The sequence below is a fragment of the Pleuronectes platessa genome, chromosome 22, assembly GCF_947347685.1.
Source record: "Pleuronectes platessa chromosome 22, fPlePla1.1, whole genome shotgun sequence".
NCBI classification, from domain to species: domain Eukaryota; kingdom Metazoa; phylum Chordata; class Actinopteri; order Pleuronectiformes; family Pleuronectidae; genus Pleuronectes; species Pleuronectes platessa.
The window spans coordinates 6040178-6064072 of NC_070647.1; the positions used below are offsets into that span (position 1 = coordinate 6040178).

At 41.7% G+C, this 23895-nt stretch overlaps 1 protein-coding gene across 3 annotated transcripts in view; it reads left to right on the forward strand.

Annotated features, from left to right (window-relative positions):
- The window catches only part of nav3 (neuron navigator 3), a 182978-nt gene that overhangs the window by 154593 nt on the left and 4490 nt on the right, over nucleotides 1-23895 (forward strand). For 2 of the 3 annotated variants that reach the window (XM_053414866.1, XM_053414868.1), the window contains 21 exons: nucleotides 453-647; nucleotides 1176-1228; nucleotides 2135-2158; nucleotides 3740-3763; nucleotides 3969-4046; nucleotides 8248-8331; nucleotides 9523-9634; nucleotides 9960-10084; nucleotides 12683-12706; nucleotides 13176-13342; nucleotides 14594-14747; nucleotides 16023-16209; nucleotides 18661-18758; nucleotides 18855-18950; nucleotides 19731-19899; nucleotides 20113-20348; nucleotides 21149-21303; nucleotides 21507-21578; nucleotides 22148-22344; nucleotides 22558-22676; nucleotides 22943-23146. In XM_053414866.1, coding sequence (XP_053270841.1) covers nucleotides 453-647; nucleotides 1176-1228; nucleotides 2135-2158; nucleotides 3740-3763; nucleotides 3969-4046; nucleotides 8248-8331; nucleotides 9523-9634; nucleotides 9960-10084; nucleotides 12683-12706; nucleotides 13176-13342; nucleotides 14594-14747; nucleotides 16023-16209; nucleotides 18661-18758; nucleotides 18855-18950; nucleotides 19731-19899; nucleotides 20113-20348; nucleotides 21149-21303; nucleotides 21507-21578; nucleotides 22148-22344; nucleotides 22558-22676; nucleotides 22943-23146 — 2573 coding nt within the window. The remainder of the gene's footprint in view (nucleotides 1-452; nucleotides 648-1175; nucleotides 1229-2134; nucleotides 2159-3739; nucleotides 3764-3968; nucleotides 4047-8247; nucleotides 8332-9522; nucleotides 9635-9959; nucleotides 10085-12682; nucleotides 12707-13175; nucleotides 13343-14593; nucleotides 14748-16022; nucleotides 16210-18660; nucleotides 18759-18854; nucleotides 18951-19730; nucleotides 19900-20112; nucleotides 20349-21148; nucleotides 21304-21506; nucleotides 21579-22147; nucleotides 22345-22557; nucleotides 22677-22942; nucleotides 23147-23895) is intronic. The other variant, XM_053414867.1, reaches the window with a different exon arrangement.

Here is a 23895-nt window from a genome sequence, read left to right on the forward strand (position 1 = left end):
GTGAATTTTAATGAATTAAGCAGAGGGGGTTATCCAATGTGTTTGCATTAAAATATAACGTGTACAAATAAACCAATGAAGTTCGACAAAAGATGGATACCAAGGCAACAAAGCAAAATGGCCCAGATGAGGGGCATGAGTATTAAGTACTATTGTATTTTTATGACTGTCAATTATTTTAGCAATGTTTTCAATGCTCTCCATGTCAATGTGAAGTGAGAAATTTGAAATCTCTTGAAAATTAGCATTGTCATAAACTGAACTGTAAAAATAGATACTTTTTTAATCCAGAAATCAAAAACCTATTGATGTAAATTAAAATCTTAGCTCCGTAAGTAGCTTTGAATTGGTTGTTGGTACGTCCATGAATGGTGGATAATTGATGCATGTACTGGTGCAAAAACACAACAAGTTTAAATACTGATCTTGTCTGTTCCCCCCCCTCTCTGCAGTGAGTCCCACCAACATTAGCCAGTATAACCTGCCACCAATCAGCAATTGCATGAGCCGATCCAACAGCATCCCTGCCCATGACTCCTTTGACCTTTATGAAGAGGGTCACCCGCTGGGTAGCAGCGCCACCTCCTTGGAGGACCGGCCACGTGGCATCAGCCGCTCTGGCTCCTTCAGGGACAGCACTGATGAAGGTGGGGGTCCCTCATAAACACACTCTGTAAATACACTGCTTCAAAATGAAACATCTATACTAAGACGCATTCAGAAATAATTAAAAGTCCACGTTCACCAAAGCAAAGACCCCAGTCATCAAGTACTTTACTATCAGATTTAATGAGCTCTCTCTCTGTGTTTATACTGTGAGAGAGTTGGCTGATGGCTAGCTCTTCTGATCTTCCTGTGGATGATTTAAGTGGTTGTGATTACATCCATAGAGAGGTCGTCCTTTTAACTGCCAAATCTGGGGGGTTTTCCTGCCCTTTTATAGCTGTTATGAATTTTACATCCTCTGAATGAGCTACCATTACTATCAAGTGCTAATCACTCAACTGGGTAATCAAGAATAAATAACAAAGCCATAAAAAGGATTTTAGATCCAACAGATAAGGTAGAACATGTTCACATATACATTTTATCTGTAGCATGGACTTTTTGCACCAATTTTTTTTTTTTTTACAATAAAGTATTTTATTGCTCACCAACTCTCTCAATGCTTACAGTCCATGGCTCCTCATTGTCTCTGGTCTCCAGCACATCTTCACTGTACTCAGCGGTAAGTAGGTGGACAACTTGTCTTCGTTATGAAACAGATTTTCATTGTTAGTGTTGCAGTCACGTATCTTACATCTCTAACTAATAAGTCATCCTGTAAAGTCAAAGTTAAAGCCACCCCAGTCTCAGATAACATTATTACATGTAATATCATAGAGGTTGCTCGTAGTGACGGAGAATTCCAATATTTCCCTCATCTCTGTGTACTTGTTCTGTCTGTTTAGTTTAAGTCACTTCCAGACAGAACAGGCAGCTGTTTGCAGGGGAGAATCTACATTTAACATTAAAGTATAAATTTTAAGTCGGAAATCATCCAAAAGATAAACATCAAAGAGCAGCATCAAATCAGCTTCAGCTCTTTCACATGCACTTTGTTCCAATATGTCAGTCTTCTCCCTTGTGTTTCTTTAGGAACAAGAAATGTCTTCTCATGCTGCATGCTTTCAGAGCAACTTTAGATAAGACTGTGGGCAGGTGTTTGTGTCTTACAACACAACCTGCTCTCGAGTCGTCGCAATCAGTGAGGAGGAGAATCGATTACCTCCCACCTCCGCCACTTTCCAATAACACTTACAGTTTGCAGAGGAAAGGCCTGGCTGACAAATAGAGATTGTTTTCACTTACAAATTTTCGCTCTGGTCGAATTCATTTGTTCATTCTGTGTTTTTTTATATAAATATAAACCATTTTCCATTCAGTTTTGTGTCTGATTTCCACTTTAACGCCTGTGATATTTTCCCTCCTTTTAATCTCTCTCTATTTGAAAGTTTCTCTTTGTCTCTGTGCTCACCTTTTCACAATCGTCTTCTCCTCTTCGGCATTAAAATGCTTCTCATGGTTTATTTTCTATTTAAACACAACACACAAAGCCAATGTTTCCTAACTTGGTTTTGCTGCTTTCTTACAGACTGAGGAGAAAGCACACTCAGAGGTAAGGACGGGGAACAATGTGTCCATCTGTCTTTCTGCATGTTTCCTGTTTGCACCTTCCTGCTTTACATCCATGTATTTACAGATATGTACACCTTGAAGCTGCTCAGTGGCTGCTCTGTAGGTGGGGGTGGGCGGTTAAGTGCTTTCTTATGGACACCTCAAAGAGAGCTTCTCACTTACCAGATTTTATTTTCGCTCTGTGTGGGATTCAGTCCAACAACCTCCATGACACATGCATGTGTGTCTGCCCTGAGGCGACTGCTGGTAGTTTGCTTCTGGATGTCTTTGTGTGCATTTGTGTGTCTTTCTCCATCACTGCATCCGGAGACACAATGTCTATCAAAGCACAACAGTGATATTTGTTCAGCTTAATTTAAAACCTCTATAAGTAATCATTTTTAATCAAAAATAAAACTTAGTGATGGTGGATAAAATGTATCAAGTTCTACAGCAAAGCAGTTTAACACAATGTTGCATTGCTTTTTCTTATCAGAAAATCATTCATGTTAATTTCATCTCGATCATAAATAACCACACATCCCTTCCCTGCTCCATTAAGTGCATAATTTACTAGTTAAAAACTAACACTATTCATATCTTACGCATGCCCTGCCACGTGGCTCTTTTTAATCATCTTCATTCAACAGATTATCACTGATTCTTCTTTGATTTTCCAGATTTATGTTTAGATATTTATATTACTGTTAAAATTCCCTGTCTCTGTTCTTGCTTTAAGCTCAAGGTTGGATCAAACAGTACAGGCAAATACATCTCAGTGTATGTTTATCCCTGCCAGATGGATGTAGTTTGGCTTTTCATGACAGCTTTTCTCAGTGCAAACTCTGACAATCATGGATTACAGTCACTGCGCAGCACCACAAGCGTCCCAATTTAAGTTTATTATCCCTCTAAACAGGCTTTGAACGACAGGTGACCTACACACGACCTGAATGCGTCTTAATTTACAGGAGACATTTGCTGTAATGTTGGCACAACAACAGCCTGACAAAGCACTGCTGGCACAGAGGATGAGAAAGGATACAAATCAACAGAAAACATAAGAATGACTTGATTTGGTATTTTTGAGAATTCTCAACTCAGTCTAAATCTAAAGCTGATCTGTTCAGACAAGGAAATAGGACCTTTGGCTGTGCTGATGTCTTTTCAACATCAATGTCAGTTCATATTGATATCAGGTATAGATTAAAGCAAAAAATGGAGCTTAACATCAAATATAAAATTCCCAAAAAAAAGGATACTGACAACAATTTGAAACTAAGTTAATCCCTGTGAAGACACCAGAGACCTTATTGTGATCATCCACTCCTTTTTGGTTCTTGCTTTGTCCACTTTGGTAAACTGACCTCTGACTCTTTCCTCGTGATAAAATAAACAATATCAGGTGTTTGCAAATACTGTTTGACCCAGGTGAGGAATATTGACTAACTCTTGCTCTGTTAGTCCAACCACAAGAGACAATGCTGTGGTGAAAGTCTGTCTCTCCCGCCACATTACGACATGCTGTTTAATGGAGGCATGCAACATAGTGTTAATTTATACTCTTCTCTTTTCAATCAAGGGCCAAACAGTCCAAAATTCCACGGTAATCCCCCACACTTTATGTTCACAGTTCATCCCAGTGTCTTACTACACAGTGTTACCATGTACCTGCACACTTTTCACATCAGCAATATCATGAAGGGAGTTGCAAGTTCAACACCTCTTTGCATTGCAATCAGTCTTAGTTATCTTTGCTTTCCAGGAGCATTAACCATTCATTTCCCTCTCTTCTTTCTTCACCCAACCAGCAAATCAGAAAGCTGCGCCGGGAGCTGGACGCCTCTCAGGAGAAGGTTGCGACCCTGACATCTCAGCTTACCACCAACGTGAGTTTGTTTACTTCGAACCGGTGTCGGGTAATTTGCATGATATACTGTCAGAGAGCTTTTATGGGAACTGTTGCCTATTAAAGCTCTGGAAGGAATAGAAATCTTTAAGACGCCCACTAATTCCTTTACTGTGTGTCCCTGTTGAGGCTGCTGTGCGAGTATTTAAGCTTTTGCGTGTTTGATTTTGTCGAGGTGTGGGTTTTTGCGCGCTCGTTCTTAGATGGGATGTTTTCTCCTGTGTGTCTGTGTGTCTACCGTGCAGCACGGATCGTCTCTTTGCTTTTGTTCCTGCCGTTGGGGTTTCAACAGGAACAGGAGACTCTCGCAAATTCAGCCAAGCGGAGAGAATCAAATAGAGATAGACGGGGCACAGAGAGAGTACGGGGAGATGAGGATAAGTGAATCTAGACTCTGGTGCGTCATGCGTGGGTGAAACCGAGTGTGATACAGAAGCCCTCCAACCCCCAGACCAAGCTGTCTTTGTGCTGAGATTCAGATGGATCGAACAAACTGCGTCGTCTGATCAAGCATGGAGGCAGACGCTTCAGCCCAATGCTTTGATCGCAAACTTTTGCAGAGGTGAAATTGAAGGCGAAACAGAAGGAGAACTTGACGAATGGAAGAGGAAGAGATGAATTAATAGAAGATTTACACAGTGACAGTAAAACAGCTTTTGTTGTGTTGTGTTATACTTGTTTTTTTAAAGAATTTTTTGGTGGCGTTCTGGTGTATCCAACATATATGATAATCCACAGATTGTGCAAAATGGCAATAGCTCTTACTCTCTAATTAATTTACTGCTACTGCCTCAGTACGCTGCAACATGTTGATACACACTACTGTCATGGTGTCAAGTCTTGTAATGCATAGTGTTTTAAAACATTATAAACATAGAGAATGATTTCGGTTTCTCCTTCATTTAGTGTGGTTATAGTAAAATAAAAGCCTGCAGCATCATTATATACAGTATTTGATGCTAGTCAGTTTCTGGCAGGAATATAATCATCACATCAAGAAAATCCCTCGGGATATTTAGCTAGATGAGCGACATTCAGACATTTAGAGACACATTTACTAGCATAAAAAAATTCTAGAGAAAATCAAAGTAATGATAGATGAGAACAATTTAAATTCTGCAGAGGCCATCATTTTTTGGCAACATACCATATTCTATGACTATTATATTTTGCTACAAAACCATCAGCACTGTGGCAATATCAGATAACAACTAAGACAAAATCTGAATAGAAGATTTCAGTATATAACACAATTTGCTCTCAATACTGCCTGGACCTCAACAGGGTTACAGAGCATCAAAACATGCTTTACTGTACCAATCCATTAGCAAACTCACACAACTGACACGTGACATGTGCTATACAGCTCCCACTGACATTGTGTTTAAATAAGAGAGAGATAGAAATACACACATGTGGTCGTGTCTTACCGCATCACTCTGCATCTACATGACAGCATGGTGGGCTGTTGGTGCTGTAAGCTCATCTTATCGTCCCAGTGGGGAGTGTGACTGTGGAAATGTCAGCCTCAGCAGCCCTCCTGTATGTGCTGACATCCCTCTCCACCCACAGTCCAAAGCTAGATGCTCGCTGCGGTGTGTAAGACATGCCAGAAACATTGTTTAATCTGCTCTCTTCCCGCAGGCTCCCTCACACATGGAAATATACAGTAAATTCACATTCATACACATAGTAGAGAAATTCAAACTCAGAAATAAACAAGTGTCAAACATTTTTGTAAATGTGTAATGCTATATCTTTTTCTTAATTGAGTGCAGAACTTTTTATTTATACTTTGAAACTGTCAACATATAGTCAATTTGAAGACATCTTGTTCCTTACTATGATAACACTGATTTATTTATAATTAATTCTCTAATGCTTAATTTATGTTTGGTGTGCGTTATAAAGGTCATATCCATTTGAATGTCACTTAATGCAATTATTTATATTTAAAAATTCTTGTTGGTTTAAAAAAATGTCAACATACAGGGGTACATTTAACCAGTTAAACATTCAACCATAAAAAACACCAAAACTGGAGTCATAGTAAAGTCCTGAGCAGTCTCATGTGTTCCCACGTTAACCTCCAGTGGCTGAGTGCATTTTCGTTTAAGCGAGAGGAGATGTGTAGTGACTGAGATCACGTGATCTTGATCTCATCTCATGTGTCACTTAAAACATGATTATCATCATCTTTATCGGTCTTTGTTGTGTTCAGGAAATTTAATCTGGATCTTAAATTAAGTGTTATGGTTGGGTTGTTACCCTCTGTCACCCCGTAGGATCTCATAATGGCTCCCACATTAAAAACATATTCATTGGGTACAAACCCCTTATGTTCCCTTAATTAACTGCCTATTTGTTATATTGCGTTGTTTTGTTGAAATGGAGCAGAATTAGCAGAACCAACATCCTGTTAAAGAGAGTGGGAGGATCATTTTTATTTTCTGAAGGGGGTTGGGGGGGGGGGGGGGGGGGGGGGGGGGGTGTTTGAAGGGGGCTCATTTTCTGGCTCTGGCTGTCGTTGAATCAGGTTTAAGAGTTCACTGCGTCACACTGTCCTTTCTCGTCTGTCCTTTTCTACCCTCCTGCTCTACCTGGAAAGGTTCTCCTTCCCCACCACTCCCTTCTCTTTTTCTTCTCCTCCTCCCTTATTAAGGACTTCGATATCGTCCTCTCTCCTCCTTGCTTTAGTTTTGAAGGGATGCAGAGCAGCAGTAGTTGCTGGTTTCAATGATTGTGCAGTCTTTGTCGTTCTTAGTCTGTCCCCTCAGGACACTTAACACCCTTGAGACGTCGTTAACATCTTTAGGAGGAGCATGGAGCCGCGCTGACGTCAATGCCTTCTACTCGTCTAGTTCTCTGGCTTGACCCGCCATCAACCTTTACCCTGGATCTCGAGATCATGACACACGTCAGAAAAATGGGGCTTCAGGGGCCAAATGTGGCAAACGGGACCGGGCCTCAGGCGCAGCACAGATGGTTCAGTCATGGGACACATTAGGGACAGATCAGCATCTCGCTCAGGGCAGACAGGTGGGCCAGGTGGGGGGGCAGTTGAGTCGGAGCTCACAGGTGGAGTTGGACGGAGATGTGGCGATGGAGAGATGTGTTGGAACAGTTGGTATTTCTAAAGGTCAAGACCTTTGCTGATTCATCCACGGACACAGAGGAGAAGAGGCAGCACAGAGGGTGCTACTGTGTGTGTGTGTGTTTGTGTGTGGGTGTGTGTGTGTCTGGAGTTATGAGGTCTTGAAGCCCTCACCAGATGAGAAAGATAAGGAATTTATATGTTGTCAGAGCTGCTGTATTGCACATTAAGGAACAAATGCAATTAAAATCAGTTAATGAAAGTCCTAGAAAGTGTAGTGATGACCATGTGTATATGTGTGTGTTTACGTGTGTATTTGTGTAGAGCAGAGATTGTCTGATCTGTCTGGGCATGCTGCCCAGCTCCCTGTGACACACCAGGCCTGACAGGTGTCTCAAGGTCTTGAGCTCGGGATGAGCGTGCAGTACACACTCACACATGCACACACAGATTTGAAATGCATGTACAGACCCAGCTCTCAACCAAATGCAGTCACACACAAACAACAGGTTCAACAGAGCAGATGGCCTCACGTTGCTGCTTCTTCAGGTGACAGCTGAAGTCAGGGGAGCAGCCTTTCTCTGATCTTTGGGCCTCTGTGATATCCACATGTCTCTCTCGGCGCTGAGTGTTTTCGTCTTGGTGTTAGTCCAGAGCCAATAAGATGAAACTGTGAAGTCGTATGAAACTCCCTGTTCAAATGAACCATTTTGAACATGCTTGGTGTAACTTGCCATTGAAATGGGAGGCTGACTCAAAGTGAAAGGCAACATATTTCTTTGTTTTCTTTATTAATCCCAGCAGGAGTTCTTCAGATCTGTAGGAAAAATCTTTGCACACCCCAGATAATTTGTGTTTAGAAAACATTCTGACAGAGCTCATGTTGCAGTAGAGTTCACCAAGAGTCCAACCAATCTAAGGCTCACCTTTAAATGTTAAATGTTTTAAATTGTCAATGTTGCAGTGACTAATGTGCAGTTGTGTGATATGAAAAAATCCTAATTTAAACAACATCATGAATCCTTTGCTGTAACCAGTGTCACAGAAATGACTGAAAACTGCATTTCCTGTCTCTCTGTGTCTGCAGGCTCACCTGGTGGCAGCCTTCGAAAAGAGCCTGAGTAACATGACCGGCCGCCTGCAGAGCCTCACCATGACCGCTGAACAAAAGGTACAAGAGTTTAGTCCTGCATGTGGAATATACGGTGCCCGAACTCCATGACGAAGGGATTATAGGGAGGAGAAATGATTAGAAACAGGCAGCTTGTGGATTAATGTTCAGTTCCTGACCCATGTGTAAGGTTTTCATCTTTTCCCACAATGTAATTATTAAAGTTTTATAGTTGTTGCATGAGTTCACTCCTTACCTTAACCAAAGTCATTTGACTTGCTTTAACTGCAAACCTTCCTGCCTTAAAGGGAGGTAAAAGGTTTTTGCGATATAAAAGGGTTCAGCATATTCCTTACACCTACAGCCCCAAATCCTTTTTACAACCAGTGTATTCTCTAGAAATCTTTCAGCATTAATCTGCCCTCAACTCTTCTTTCTTTGTTTTCTTACAAGTTGACTTTGGCACATAGAGGAGCTTTTAGAAGAGCACGAATGTTGCTGAAACACTGATCACACAGCAGCAATATGTTCAAAGATATGTCCTCACCACAAACTATGAATGCTTCCTCTGTTCACACTCAAACACACACACACACACATAGTGCACTGACAAGCCCTGGCACATTTTTAATCCTCTATAAATTAAAGCAGACCGGGATCTGGTGGAATATCTTTGTCAAACAACGCCGTCCCAACTTTTAATTAAGGCGGAAACCCCTGTCTACAAACCTCAGTGTGTTTTCAGGAAAGGCAGAATATATGACTCGTGTTGGTTCAACAGAGAGGACAGCTTCTTTTTTTTATTTCGAAGCAGGTGGTGCTGGCTTTGGGGCAGATCCACAGTGAGACTCCAATCTTCGCCAAAATGCCGTCCTCCTCTTTTTGTCTCTCATTCTCTCCCACTGATAGCCATGCCAGTGCAAAATTTAAGAATTCGTTCCCAGTGACAAAGCTAATGTGTTCATTCCAACAAACCCGGTGTGTCATCCTTTTTAAAAATAACCTGGTGTGGTCATCAATTCTGGGTTTGTTCCATCTGTTTTATGTAGACTACAAAGAATAGATTTCCCCGAATAATGTCTGTGCCTAGACTAAAAGCATCACCTTCCCTCTCTCTCTCTCTCTCTCTCTCTCTCTCTCTCTCTCTCTCTCTCTCTCTCTCTCTCTCTCTCTCTCTCTCTCTCTCTCTCTCTCTCTCTCTCTCTCTCTCTCTCTCTCTCTCCCCCCCCCCCTCCTCTCCTCTCTGTTCAGGAGACTGAGTTGGTTGAGCTGCGGGAGACGATAGACGTGCTGAAGACCCAGAACACAGACGCTCAGACGGCCATTCAGGTGGCTCTCAATGGCCCGGATCACCTCCACAAAGGTAATGAAGGAACAAACGGGGACGATTGGACCAGATATTTAGGAGTCCTTAAATACTTTACTGTTTCATGAGCAGATGATATTTTTTCCCGTTTGGCCCCAGAGGGAATTGAACCCAGGATACTTCCATTATTTGCCTTTATTAGTCACAGAAACAACCTGATTCAGAAGTTTATTCAATTTAGCAAACTAACTCCTTGAAAATGTGTTTTTAAAGCTAAACCAAACAACGCTGAAGACTGAAGAGAACATTCAATAAACCAACACATTTTAATACACCAACCAGCACATTTCACACTAAGAAATGTTTTGTCTGTCGTTTCCAGACCTGCGGATCAGACGGCAGCACTCGTCTGAAAGCATGTCTAGTATAAACAGCGCAGCCAGTCACTCCAGCATGGGCAGCTTGGGCAAGGACGCCGAAGACAAGAAGAAGAAGAAGAAAAGCTGGGTAGGTGGAAAAAACACAAAGAAGTCGACTCATCCCAGGGAGGCAGTGTTGACAATATAGATTTACTTACATATCTCAGGATACTTGCTTCTCTTATGACATCACACCATTACACTGAGTTATTTTTTCATTTTATAGGAGGTGGTTTTGCTCGTGAAGACTCATTATGCAAATGCATTATTCAATGGCGGTTAAGCTAGTTCAAACTTATACTCTATTCTTTATGCTAACATTAAAAAGTGAAATATCTAGAAGGCCTAGAAGATGAGCATGGATCTATTAAATAAAGTTTGATAAGTCACCCATTGTAATGGTTAAAAAAGGCCCAAATGCCTACAATATAAGACTGTACTGAATACTGCATATTCATCCGAACTGAAAATAGCAATACCTTTTTATTGGTAGTACGTTTAGTCCTTCTTTTACTGCTATATTAACTGATTCAAGCCAGTCTTCCTGTGAATCAGGTGACGATACAAGTCATCATGTACCTTGACAATCTACAAGTGTCATGGTACAGTGTCAACCAACCCACTGTTTGTGTTTGGCTTCCCTCCGTGAAACTATGTTCACCTCATCCCAATTTGCCATCATGTCACCGTTGCTACGTTACAGCACTGACACTGTATCAGTTGAGTGCCCCAGGTATCATTCTGTGGTGAGGACCGACAGTGGGTCAAGCAGAGCTGTTAACCACCCAGCCATTACTGCTTGAGACCCACTTAAAACTTCATATCCAGTGACAACAGCATGCAGAGTAGCTTGGATAGAAAGCGAAGTGGCCACTAACGTCACAGAGACACAGAAGTTGGACTTGAAACCAGGGCGATAGTGGCCCGGAGGTTTGAGAAGAGCTCTCTGAATTGGTGTGACAAGTGGGAAAGTCTGGGCAAGAGAGAAACTCTCACACCTGCCTTAACAGCTTCTGTACTTTTGAAAAGGGCTCTCGATCCCTCTATTATTCAACTGGACTCGGTCAAGTTTGGAGGTTTTTAACTTTCACTGCTGTTTCTTGAAAGCTCAAATAGTGCTTCTTTGATGGCTCGGTTTTCTAAAGTTTCCATAATGTACTTGCACCTGCTAGGGGGTAGACAAAGAGAACATTTGCTCGATGCAGTGCCCATCTCATGTTTCTCCTTCTACTGAGGAATTAGTCCATAAATAACCACAAATCAAGTCTGTAAATGCACGTCCACCACCATAAAGCTCCCTCCTCTCCCGCTGTCCTTCTCTCTGACGCTGCTGCTCTTTGCTTCACTCTACAATAGCAGCTCAGTGTCCCCGGCTGAAAGCTTATTTGCTGCAGCCCACTGAGTCAGACAGATGACATATTAGAAGTTTCATCTCATCCAAAGCTCACAGGGCCCGAGCCAGCTCTCAGTCTCTGCTGCAATGCAAAACGCTTGCCCTTGAAATGAAATGCATGCAAACAGCCCAAAAGTTCACCACAGAGTGTGACACCCAAGCCTGCCATGTTAAGTAAGATCCCCCCACCCAAAAAAAAAGAGTCCGGCTCATGAATACAGATCAATCCCTTTTTTTTTAGCAGCTATTAATTATTCATTTGCATAATTTCTGCCTTGGTGTGCACGTGGACACAGACATGGATGAAGCTGAACTGGGGAGAGTGGGATTTGAAATGAGCAGAAAAGTAGCAAGTCATTGGAGCAGGGCAGCAGCAGAGGGAATGTGCAATGCATATGTTGTCTGCTCTTCAGTGAGGCACCAACTTAAACATGAACATAAGCATCTGACCTGTTGAAGCGTCCTCAAGCAGGACATGGACTCAGGGTCAGTTCCCAGCAGTTGAAATCTGACCTCAGGTTTGGAGGTAGGGCTCTCAGTTTTTGCCAAAAATCCAATTCGAACAAATTTGGCATGACACCACAATCCATTCCAATATTTTCCAAACCTCGCATTCACACAGTCGGACGAGTTTGAACACTGTCCGTGGCTCAAAGCCGACAAACAGCCTCACCTTTTATTAAGCATATACACTAGGCTTCAATACATACTGGAGTGTGTTTCAGAAAGTACAAGGTAGTATTGAAATGTTTAATTTATGTAGTAGCATTAGTACTGTATTTGTGTGGTGTAGTATTGTATAATAATGGTTCATACTTGTTCCACAGAACATCTCTTACTTTGATACTGCAGGTGCTGTCATGAAATGCAGAAAGGGGAAAGTGTTTGGAAAGAAAAGATTGACATTCATTTGAGCATGTCATTTGAAGTCAATGGCATGTTAATAGTCATAAGTGCCATCCTTCCTCTCCATGAATCCCACTTTTGTAAAACACTTTTTTAAGTGGTAGTTAACCAAAGGGTTTCGACAATCAGGTCTGTGAATGTCTCTTTCACGTAAATGGGAGAATTAAGAAGATAATGGTCTGAATGTCATCGTAATAGCACTCATCATTATTGTCATAATCCCTGCAAAAGCAATAACCGTATTTTCTTTGAGTGAAATCATACAGTTGCTCAGTAAATCACACACATTTGCAGCAATTATCCTGACTCAGCAGAGCGTTTGCAGTAGCAGCAACCAGGAGTATGTGTTTTTTGTGTCTTAACATTGGGTGTGTTCTCCATCTTCAGGTGGCTGATTCCATCCCGGCTCAGGTCAGTGGATTCCAGAGTGTCTTCTTTATGTTTGCAGTGGTTGTTCCCATTTCCTTCTCCCCTCGCTTGACCTTATTGGTTCCTTCTTCTCTTCCTCTCAGAGCAAGCTCTTCTTTCTCTTTTCTGGAAACGTCGGCATGGAAACAACAACCCCCCCCTTTTCTTCCTCTCCTGTTAATTTTGATTGCCTGTTCAGTCTCATTTCTAGGGTCATTAAAGCCTTAAAGTCCGAACTCCCCTTCTCCATTTCTCATTTCCATCTCTACTTATGGCCTTGCTTTCTAAACCCCTCTTTACCTAAACCAGACAGTGACCATTGCTTGGACACAGCACAGAGTGACTTCCTGATCTGGCAGGATGTGATGTCATCTAAACTCGCTCTTAGTAACTGGCATGATGTGTTCATGGACATCGTTTGATGGCCATATTGACGTCTTTGCCCCTGTGTGTTTGTTTTTCTGTCTTGCAGCTACGCAGTTCCTTCAAGCAGGCGTTCAGCAAGAAAAAAACCAAGTCCCAGTCGGCCCATGACGAGATGGAGGAGATGATTGACTCTCTGCCGTCCTCGCCCAAACTGCAGCATGACAACAGGCAGGGCAGCATCCTCACGCTGCACTCCTCGCCCTCCACCACAGAGTGAGTTTTCACAAATGCATCCACTCCCACACAAATGTGCGTATATGCAAGTAACACACTTTTACAACACGTGTACATATCGCTGCATTCTATTAGAAGAGCATCTCTACATATGTGTTTATTTTCACTATTATTTTTTGTTTTTTTCACAATTGTCTTTAATCCCTCTCCTCACTTTTCTTTTCTTTTTCCTTTGACCTTTCTGTTCATGCTTCTCTTTAACATCTCTCCACCTGCTGTAGCAAGTGCATTTGCGATAGCAAGTCCTCCCCTATTTGGACACCAAAGAAAAAGCTAAACGGCCATGTTGTCTACAAGCACAGATCTCGGTAACAGGCACTGTGTGGCATGCTCCCATGGACTGTATGTGCAGTGGGGTGTGTTGGTGTGATTGACTTTTGCATTCTAATGATGCAAAAACCTCCGCATGTGAGAGGTGATGGATTTTACTAGCACACAATCTGGACCAGAACCTTAAGTTATCCAAGCGAAATTAGTAGTTGGTCGAATTAAGGTTTTAAAGAATAAGTAGTGACAATTTTCATACTAATGCCAATGCAAATTGGCTCTATGCCACTGCAAGTAAGCATGCAAGTATTCTGTGTGGTAGCTCCTGAGATCAGTTGTTGAGATGTCCAACGTGGCTTTCTAAGGGCAGAGCATGTGGAACTTTTTGAACCTGAAATGACACAGTAAACAACTTGAGTGTGACAAATTTCTGTTGTGATTTTGATGTAGTAAATTAGCATAGTGTCTAACTTAATGAAAATTGATAATAAGGACATGGCACCAATAGCACATTTGTTTTTGTAAATCCTACAGTGAATGAGGTCTCCTGCATTTTAACTGTTCTTGCCAAATAAAGAAAAATCACATATTGTATATTAAGACCGATCACAAAGAAGAAAAATTACAATTTACTTCGGTTACAGGAAAATCCGCCATACAAACCTTAAAAACTGCAAGGTTTGGAACCACAACTGGAATATTTATTTGACCTATTAGATTCATTGGCTGCATAAATAATGGAGTATTGTTAATGCAGAGGATTCGCTGTCCCAAACATCACTTCCTCATTCACCTCCTTGTGGAACCTACCCATACAGTTTTCACCGCCGACTCGAGCCTCCTTCCAAACTTCACAACTTCAAACTTCAGCTCTTTAATTTCCTTCAAGTGTGTGTGTGTGTGTGTTTGGTATAACCCTCGAGGTGACCCCTTCCTCCTCCTTGTGTGTAATCCCGGTTGCAGGTTGTGTGAATGCACCGAGGCTGAGGCTGAAGTCATCCTCCAGCTGAAGAATGAGCTGAGAGAGAAGGAGTTAAAGCTGACAGACATTCGCCTGGAGGCGCTCAGCTCCGCCCACCACCTGGACCAAATCCGAGAGGCCATGAACCGCATGCAGGTGAGGATACACTGACCCGTCGGGGTCTCTTTATGCTTGACACAGAGGTAAACTGCACGGGACAGCATGACTAACTGCCCATTTGCCTGGGGAGCGTGGTTACAAGGAACAGATGTCTACATTTGAAATTTAAATGGCCTTTTAGTCTGTACTCTGTGTTGTAGAGAAAATATATGAAAACCTCTCTTTTGATAAATTCCTAGTTCATATCAAATCAGAGACATCTTCTTGAGACAGAAACACCTTTTGTTGTGTCAGAGTTGCTTCTCCCGCGAAGGCTCAGACAGGCAGAACTTCTCTCGGTACAATTTATTTGGATGGAAGTGGTGTGACTCTCCCCCAGGGCACTGAAGCATGACAGCTACCAGGATGTTAACAGTGCATTCAGAGGGTTAGTGACAGGGCACCAGCAGGGCACCAGGATATCTAACACAGTCACTTTCACAGTGCCTACAGTACACACCTCATACTGACACTGCAATGCTCCCAGCCACCTTTAACCCCAAGTTAAATTTGTCAAGTTATAACTTGTTTGTCAAGTTGTCACACAGAAACCTGAAGTATAAACAACAATTTGCCTTTCATTTAATTCCCTGAGATGTTAATTAAACAAACAAAGTGTAACTTTTCCATCAATGAGTTTTCGAGGTAAATGAGTTTCCCTAAACTAAGCTAACGGCTGCTGCATTTAATATACAGAGATAAAAAATTGGGAAATTAGCATAGTCTGCTGTAGCTTACTGATTAACTTTACAGGGATCACAAAGTGCACAGAGATTCATAAGCTCCAATAAATAACACTCTTCACAGACTCCACTTTGCATGCACTGTCACAGTGAACACTTTTCATAAAGGTGAAGCTGTCCGTGAAGCTGAGTAAAAAAATAATGCATTCATCCCTATTGATATAGTGCAGCAAAAGCCACCCATCATTTCACAGTAGAATCTGCACAGATGCAGTGTCATTTCATATTCTTTAAAGAAGCGAATGTTCAAAGAGCATTACGACAGAAGTCTGTGTTGAGTGGATCTTTGTGGATGTGGATTGGCTCGTCTGCAGAAGCCCATAGTCTCTCCTCAGATGCAGGGATCATGTAAGGCTCCTTATCTGAGACTTAACCTTCAGCACAAAGAGAGCCTTGAAGATCAGAAAGCTGCTTACAGCCCATAATTCAAGCAATACTGATTCTGAATAACAACATTGGCCGGCCTGTGTGAACAGCCCGTTACCAAAGTCGTATATATATAATCGTATTTTTTTTTCTCAATGACCAGAATGAGATTGAGATGCTGAAAGCAGAAAACGATCGCCTCAAGTCTAGCGGTAACGCGACGCCGACGGCCACGCCCATCAAAACCGCCCGGCCGCCCTCCGAGACCTCCAGCACCTCCTCGTCCTCCTCGCGTCAGTCCTTGGGGCTGTCGCTCAATAACCTCAACATCACCGACACCATCATGTCAGGTCAGTTCAGTGTCAGCGCTGGTGTCGGCAGTGCATCAATCTGTGTCTGTGTGGATCAGTGTTCACAGGCTGCAGCTCGCTCTGAGGGGTGACTGCAGTAAGTGTGAGAGGGGTAGAAGTCAGTGAGAGGAATTTTAAGTCTTTACAATCTTTCAATAGTACATCTTACAATATGTCTGTTTGTTTGTTCTTTGTTCTCAAAAAAGTATATTCAGCTATTAATAATAAAACCTCCATCCATGGCATTGTAAGTGCTATGCTCTTCTGTGTAGTTAAGCCGTAGGACACTGTTCATGGTCTGCCGCAGCTCTCAGGGCAGACGTTTTTTTAAGCAGCATCAAGTTGGATTAGCTCTCTCCAAACATGCCTCAGTAAATGTGAGAGAATTGTGTTTGCACTGAGAAGTGATCCGCTGCACAAAATGATGAAACAGCTCCTCTCTCATCTGCGAGGGCTCATAACCCAGCAGGAGCCTGTTGCGCACACACACACACACGCACACACTCACACACGAGCGCGAACATGAGGAAATTCTCTGCAGGCCCGCTCCGTTTGAGAACTGAAAGAGTTTTGTTCCTCTCACTTGTCCAATAATTAACATAGAAGGCACAGCTCTCTCCGAGGACTCAGGCCCTCGTTAATTGATGGAGGGATGAGCCAAGTGCAGTGACGCGTGGGAAGACGAGTAGGCCAGCGGGCCGTTATCACCCCAACACAGAGCCCTCGGCTAAAGGAAGCCAGCTGAATACAAAGTACTCACTTCTCTCTCCAACATGGAGCCTGGGAGTAAAAGAATGAAAAGATTTATGGTTCAAGTTGTGAGTGTGGGATTGTCGTCAAAGGTTAAAGGTGACAGAAAACAATCAAATGAGTCAAACTGGACCAATATAGAAGCAGCTACTTAAATAATGCAGTGTTTTTTATTTGCAGTTTTATAATATATATATATATATGTTATACTACTGCAGTGAGGCCAATATCAGTGACTGTCAGACTGATGAAGTTACACCACTGGTCATTCAGCCAAGTGTTGGCTGCTGCTCTTTCAAAATGCTGAAAACTGTTTCTATAGAATGCTGCATGAGTCCTGAAATCCAGAAATAAGTTCCCTTAGTCAGAAGTCCATGGGTTTTTCAAATAGCTTAATAAGATGCCTTAAATAAGATGATTTACACAAGAGCAGGACATCGTCATGATTGTTACAAAGTTGCTAATATTGTTGCTAATACAGGTACAAATATGTACAGTTTGCGTCTCATTCAGTTTAATGCACAGCAGTTGACAATAAGGTATGAATTGAGCTTCCTGTTACTTTACATGTGAATGTATCAAAGTCACAGCACAGCTCGTTGTTATCTTACAGGTGAGGTTGCAGTTATAAATCAGTATATTAACAGTGTAGAGCAGCAAAATGAAAGTGCCTGTTGGTAAACATGTTGTTTTAATGGGCTGACTCTCAGTCACTATTTCATACTAATTTATAATAGTAAAACATGGATGAGAACAGCTTTGTCTGGATTTATCACTATTAAAATACTGTATATGTGAGCACAGAGAGATGGAGAGGAGCAAACAGTCAAGGGGCTCAAACAGGCGGACACCAAGCAGAACACAAAAACAACATGATGATGTCATTGGTAGTCGTTTACAGCAACAGCTCTCACACTACATCCAACCTTATAGGTTTTGACCAAGTCTTGTTCACTGTGAACAAGAAGTAGCCCCTAAAAGTTAAAGCTACTGTAACTAATATTCGTATATGAACAGTGAATAACATTACTACTTGTGTGTGAGAGGAGTTGCTTGTAGTGATGAACCTGCAAAGATTTAATTCCACAGAAATTTAGTATTTTAGAATCTTTCGGCTCATCGTTTTGGACACTGGTTTCGGTGGTTTCAGCTCAAAGTTATTTTGATGCTGATTAATTATGCATAAAGTGAATTTAAATGTTGAAATGTTGATTCTGGTTTCTTTCTTACACCCATACATCATTTTGCTTTCCCAAAATTGTGATATTTGTGAACTGACGGCTGGAGAAATGTGTTGTGTGTCAGATTTCCACTCAGCAGTTAAATATTTGGTTTCCTGTTGATGTTGAAACACACTGTCAGCTTGATCTTCTGTTACTGACGGAACTTTCATCTATCAAAGGGTTTTTCATTTCCTTATTCTTTGTCTTGCCCTTCAATCTATTTGATCTACCAACACGCAGTTCATCTTACGTTATCATTCTGCACTCTCACTAGAAATCCTTCTGAATGAGAGCACTGATTAAATGTAAAAGTAATTATCCCATGAAAGAATCCAATTAACAATCTTTTCACGTTGGGGTCTGTTTGTCCATTCCCAGCTATAATTTGCTGGCCGGCAGAGCGAGTTTGTTTATAATGAATTTAGTCTCCGGCAGATCAGAGTTGGTTGTGTTTCCTAACCCAAAGTTTAATTTTCAGATATTCTACTGGATGACGGCTACGAGGGCAATCTACGCAAGGAGGGCCGGAGTGTGCGGATCGTGGTCACCGTCAGCAGCGGGCGAAGAACCACTAAGGTCAGTGGATGAAGACTTCACATTATTACATTATTATCTATTAGTGCTGTAAACATACCTGACTCCTGTGTTTTTATTAATCTGACAACACCATAGGCTACAAAGAACCATCAGTACCTGATTGGGTCGATAGGAGTGAGCGGAAAAACCAAGTGGGACGTGCTGGACGGGGTCATCCGACGCCTCTTCAAGGTAAACAATGAAGAGCTTTGCTCATAGCTCGTCAGTTATTGGTAGATATTAGTAACAGCAGAAAGAGAAGCACAGATATTCTAGTAGCTTTAATGATGGCTGTTCCATTTTATTAATGTCACTGAGCCAATATGCATAATGTGGCATTTCATAACTACATAAGATTTGAAATGTTATCTCCCTCTGGTCTTATTGAATCTTGTAGATGATTTTTCAGGTCATTTTCAAAAGAGTTGTTTAATAATAATTTTGGCTCATTGATATATACAAAATATTCAAAATAAAACTAATCTCCATACAGAGGCCTATATTTAATAAGGACATTTCATTACTAACTATTGTTACGAGCGCCTGGACTAGAATTTCATATACCACATCCTACCTATGGATGAAGATATGAATGTATGTAATATTCATTCTAATATTTTTTGCTCTTCGAAATCACTTAACCTTTGGTTTGATAAATTGGACACTCTGAATCTTATGTTTGAATGTTCTCTGATGGTGAATTTAAGGGAATTATAAACCTAAACCATGCTTAAGTTGTGAAACCAGGTTAAATAACAGAACTTTTTTATCTGTACAATGTAAGTTTGTATCACTCTTCCAGCTTCACTAATGTCAGACTTATTGTGTAAGACCCACAGACAGACAAAGCAAGATACACAATCAATATGAGAAGTAACTGTAGATCTCATTCAGCAACACTTCAGAGCCACAACATATTTTAAGAATGATCAATATTGCATCTCTTCATTTTCCGCTCCCCCCTCCCTGCAGGAGTACGTGTTTCGGGTGGACCCTCTGACCAGTCTGGGTCTCAACTCAGACAGCATCGTCTGCTACAGGATGGGTGATGTGGTTCGCGCCCACGCCTCTGAAGTGCCTGAGCTGCTGCCGTGCGGCTACCTGGTGGGCGACAACAACATTATCAAGGTCAACCTCAAAGGTACAAAGCAAGGAGATTTCATTCCAGGATTACAGCAGATTGACATAGAAATGAGAAATACATGCTTGTTACCCTGATTAATCTTTCGTTTTATTTCAGTATAAACCTTCAAAAGCCTTTCTTGAATGCTTGCGCACAACAATAAAAGACATTACTACATTGATTTCCACTCTTTTCCCTCTCATTCTGTCTTTCCTTCCTTCCTCTCACTAGGAGTGAGGGAGAACAGTATAGACAGTCTGGTGTTTGACACCCTCATCCCAAAACCCATTATCCAGCGGTACCTCAACCTGTTGATGGAACACCGACGCATCATCCTCTCAGGACCTAGCGGCACTGGCAAATCCTTCCTGGCTGCCAAGCTGGCCGAGTACATCATCTCCCAGATGGGGCAGGAGGTGACGGAGCACAATGTGGCCAGCTTCAACGTGGACCAGAACTCCAGCAAGGTACAAAGAACAGAGAAGTCTCATGTTGTTGATAAAATTAGGATTCTCAATGCATTGCTACAGTGAGTGTTCAAGTTGGTCTGTCTGCCACCTGCACCACAAATAATTTAATATGGTCATTGAATGCTCATAGAAAATAGCATCACTGGAAAAAAAAAAATGGGACTGAATTTACAACATGACATTTGTCTTTGTTGGTTTTTAATCATCTTTGGGGATAAGAAAAATACACAATCATTCCAATAATCTACAAACTGCCTGTTTAACATAATGACTCTCAACACAGGTACAGACCCAGTTGTTAAATACCTAAAACCTCCCATTATTCAGCTAGAACTGAAGAAGCCTTTTAAATGAGGTGAAACGTTTTTAAGTCACACAAGAAAGTCCAGTTGACTACATACACTTCTGAAGATACAATGACCTGGATGACTGAGAATCCTCAACGACATTTAAATAATGGACCTCGGAATTGTTATATCATCAATGTTATTGATTTATGTTAACAGCAGATTCAGACACTGTAATTTTACTCATTTGTAGTTTTTATAGTCAAAGTTCTACTGGAATAGAAAAGCTTGGACCAACAGATTTGCAAGCAGTAAATGTCTTGTCTGTTATTAAACCCGTGATATTTGTGAAATATCAGTTCGAGGATGGTGATTTGCTTTAAATGTCAATACCTTCCGTGAGTTTAGAATAAATAAAGAGGTAGTGGGAGCTGACATACTCTCTGAGCCTTTCAAAATGCTGCATCTAAATCAGGGTGCACATAGTGAAAGATGTTCTCCTTCCCCCAGGATCTGCGTCAGTACCTGTCCAACCTGGCTGAGCAGTGCAACTCTGAGGAGACGGACACCGAGCTCCCCACTGTGGTCATCCTGGACAACCTCCACCATATCGGCTCCCTCAGTGACATATTCAACGGTTTCCTCAACTGCAAGTACCACAAATGGTGAGCCGGAATGCTTCCTGTCTTTCTAGCTAGGATAAACTGTGCTGTGTTTGCTCTCATTATTATTGAGCTGTGTACTGTTGTGAACAAGCAGGCAGTGATTTACATGGAGGCCACACTGTTCTCCCTCTTCACCGACCCAGCAGCAACACAATGGAGCAGTTGTGAGTAACTGTGTGTTTTGTTCTCCCTGTCTTCTTTAGCCCGTATGTAATTGGGACCATGAACCAGGGAGTTTCCTCCTCTCCGAACCTCGAGCTGCACCACAACTTCAGGTTAGTGACGACACTTTAACTTTGACTAATACTATTTGATCTCTGGTATTGGCGGTTTATACTGAGGTTAAAATGCTGATGGTGTAATGTGAAGTGTGATCGATTCCACAAACAAATTTGGTTTACTTGATTTCCTTTTATTTCACCTCTCAGACAATGTGTTTGATTTTTATTTTCTAGCAGCATGTTTGTTCTCACAGATTGTACATGAAAAACATTCTTCCAACCGGAGAGATGTAATTACATCTTTTAGATAATTCGACTTAAAACATGAAATTAAATAAAAAAGCATTGTGCATGTCAGTCAGTGTTGGATCCCTTTCGGTTGGCATGTTTGACTAGCTGATGATTTGGCAAACATTAGGGAAAGCTTTTTAGGAGCCAAACATGAATTTAATGAGATTTGTTTTTTTTATTGTGAATTGAAATATGCCCAAAACCTTTTATACCGGTGTAGAAATGCTTGCAAGGAAACAGCACAAGAAACAGTCTATGTTGCTTGATAAGAATCTGGTTTCATGTTGCAGTGAATTATGAGATTGACTGATTTTATTTCTCCCCCGTCGTAGGTGGGTGCTGTGCACCAACCACACCGAGCCCATCAAAGGTTTCTTGGGCCGTTTCCTGCGCCGAAAGCTGATAGAGACAGAGATCACTAAAAACATGCGCAGCAATGACTTGATTAAGATCATCGACTGGATCCCCAAGACCTGGCAGCATCTCAACGGCTTCCTGGAGGCACACAGCTCCTCCGATGTCACCATAGGTCAGTTCAAGCACACTCACACATGTGTGGTGTCTTATTTCAACCACAGTCTTTCATTCATATTCAGTCTTTGAATGTAAGAAATCAAATTGCATCGAAGTTATTGAGTATTGCTCGAATAGGCATGCATGTTGTTTGCCGGCTCCCTGTCTTGGTTCTTCTCTACTTCCATCCAAACAAACCCTCATGGTCTGGGCTCTTTTGTCCCTGCAGGTCCCCGTCTCTTCCTGTCCTGTCCCATGGATGTGGAAGGCTCTCGGGTTTGGTTCACTGACCTGTGGAACTACTCTCTGGTACCCTACCTGCTGGAAGCCGTCAGGGAAGGGCTTCAGGTACGTCCTGTGAGCCTTCAAATTAGTTTTCTGGACCATTAACCAGAGTGTCTTTAGGTACAAGAAGGAGATTTTAAAGGACTTTCCACCAGCTGCAGAAATAAAATCAATCTAAAATACAGTGTTTTATAAATATGCACTGTTATCAATGTATATATATCAGTATAATAATTACTTTATTTTAATGTAACGAAGTCTGAATAGACAAATCTGTTTTAATTTCTCAAGTATAACAAGAGAGTGACCCTTTTGACCCCAATCTACAGCTTTACGGCCAAAGAGCTGCATGGGAGGATCCGTCCAAGTGGGTGAACGACACGTATCCATGGAACGCCGCTGCGCTGCAGCAGGAGGGCCAGTCGCTGCTCCAGTTGAGACCAGAGGATGTAGGATACGAAGGCTACAGCTCATCCAAGGAGGGAGCCTCATCTAAGCAGGTGTCTCAGAGTGACACTGAGGGAGACCCACTGGTGAGGAAGACATAAAACACAAGCAGTAACACAGTTAGACATTAATCTGTGCCATTAAGGAGCACACTGTGGCGAGTTTATTTTAGGCCTTTAATAAAAGAAACTCGATTATAAAAATAACAACTTAGTGGAATGTGAAGGATCCAGGTTCTATTTTAAATTGGAGCATTGCAGGAAATTAAAATGAGAAAATAAGGAAAAAGAGAAGAAAAAGAGGGTGTGACTGAGATGAATATATGTCCCTCAGCATTACCCATTAATTAAGTGATTTAATTAAATCGATTAAATATTTATATACATTAGATATACATTATTCATAGAGTTCCTCAAATCAAGGTTTCTGGTTTCCATAGAAAGTGTCATTTCTCATCGCAAAATAAGAAACAATAAAAAACCAAGCAGGTGAAGTTGCTCAGTACTATCGGCTCTTAGGTGACACCTCATTACACACAACCACACACACACACACACACACACACAGAGTTGCTAAATCGAGCCAGTTGTTTTTGGATGACTACCCCTTAATTCCTTTTGGGCTGCAATAACCCCCAAAATGGAAATTAATTCTCTCTCTCTCTCTCTCTCTCCATCCGTTTTCTCTCTCTGAATCTCGCGTGCGTGTGTCCACTTTGAGCGCAGGTGTGCCAAGACTCGTTTTAGGAACTCTTGAAGCAATGCACCAGATGCAGCAGCACTGCTGCATTATTTAGACCATTAGCTCTGTTACAGGGATGAGAGGTTCGGCTGTG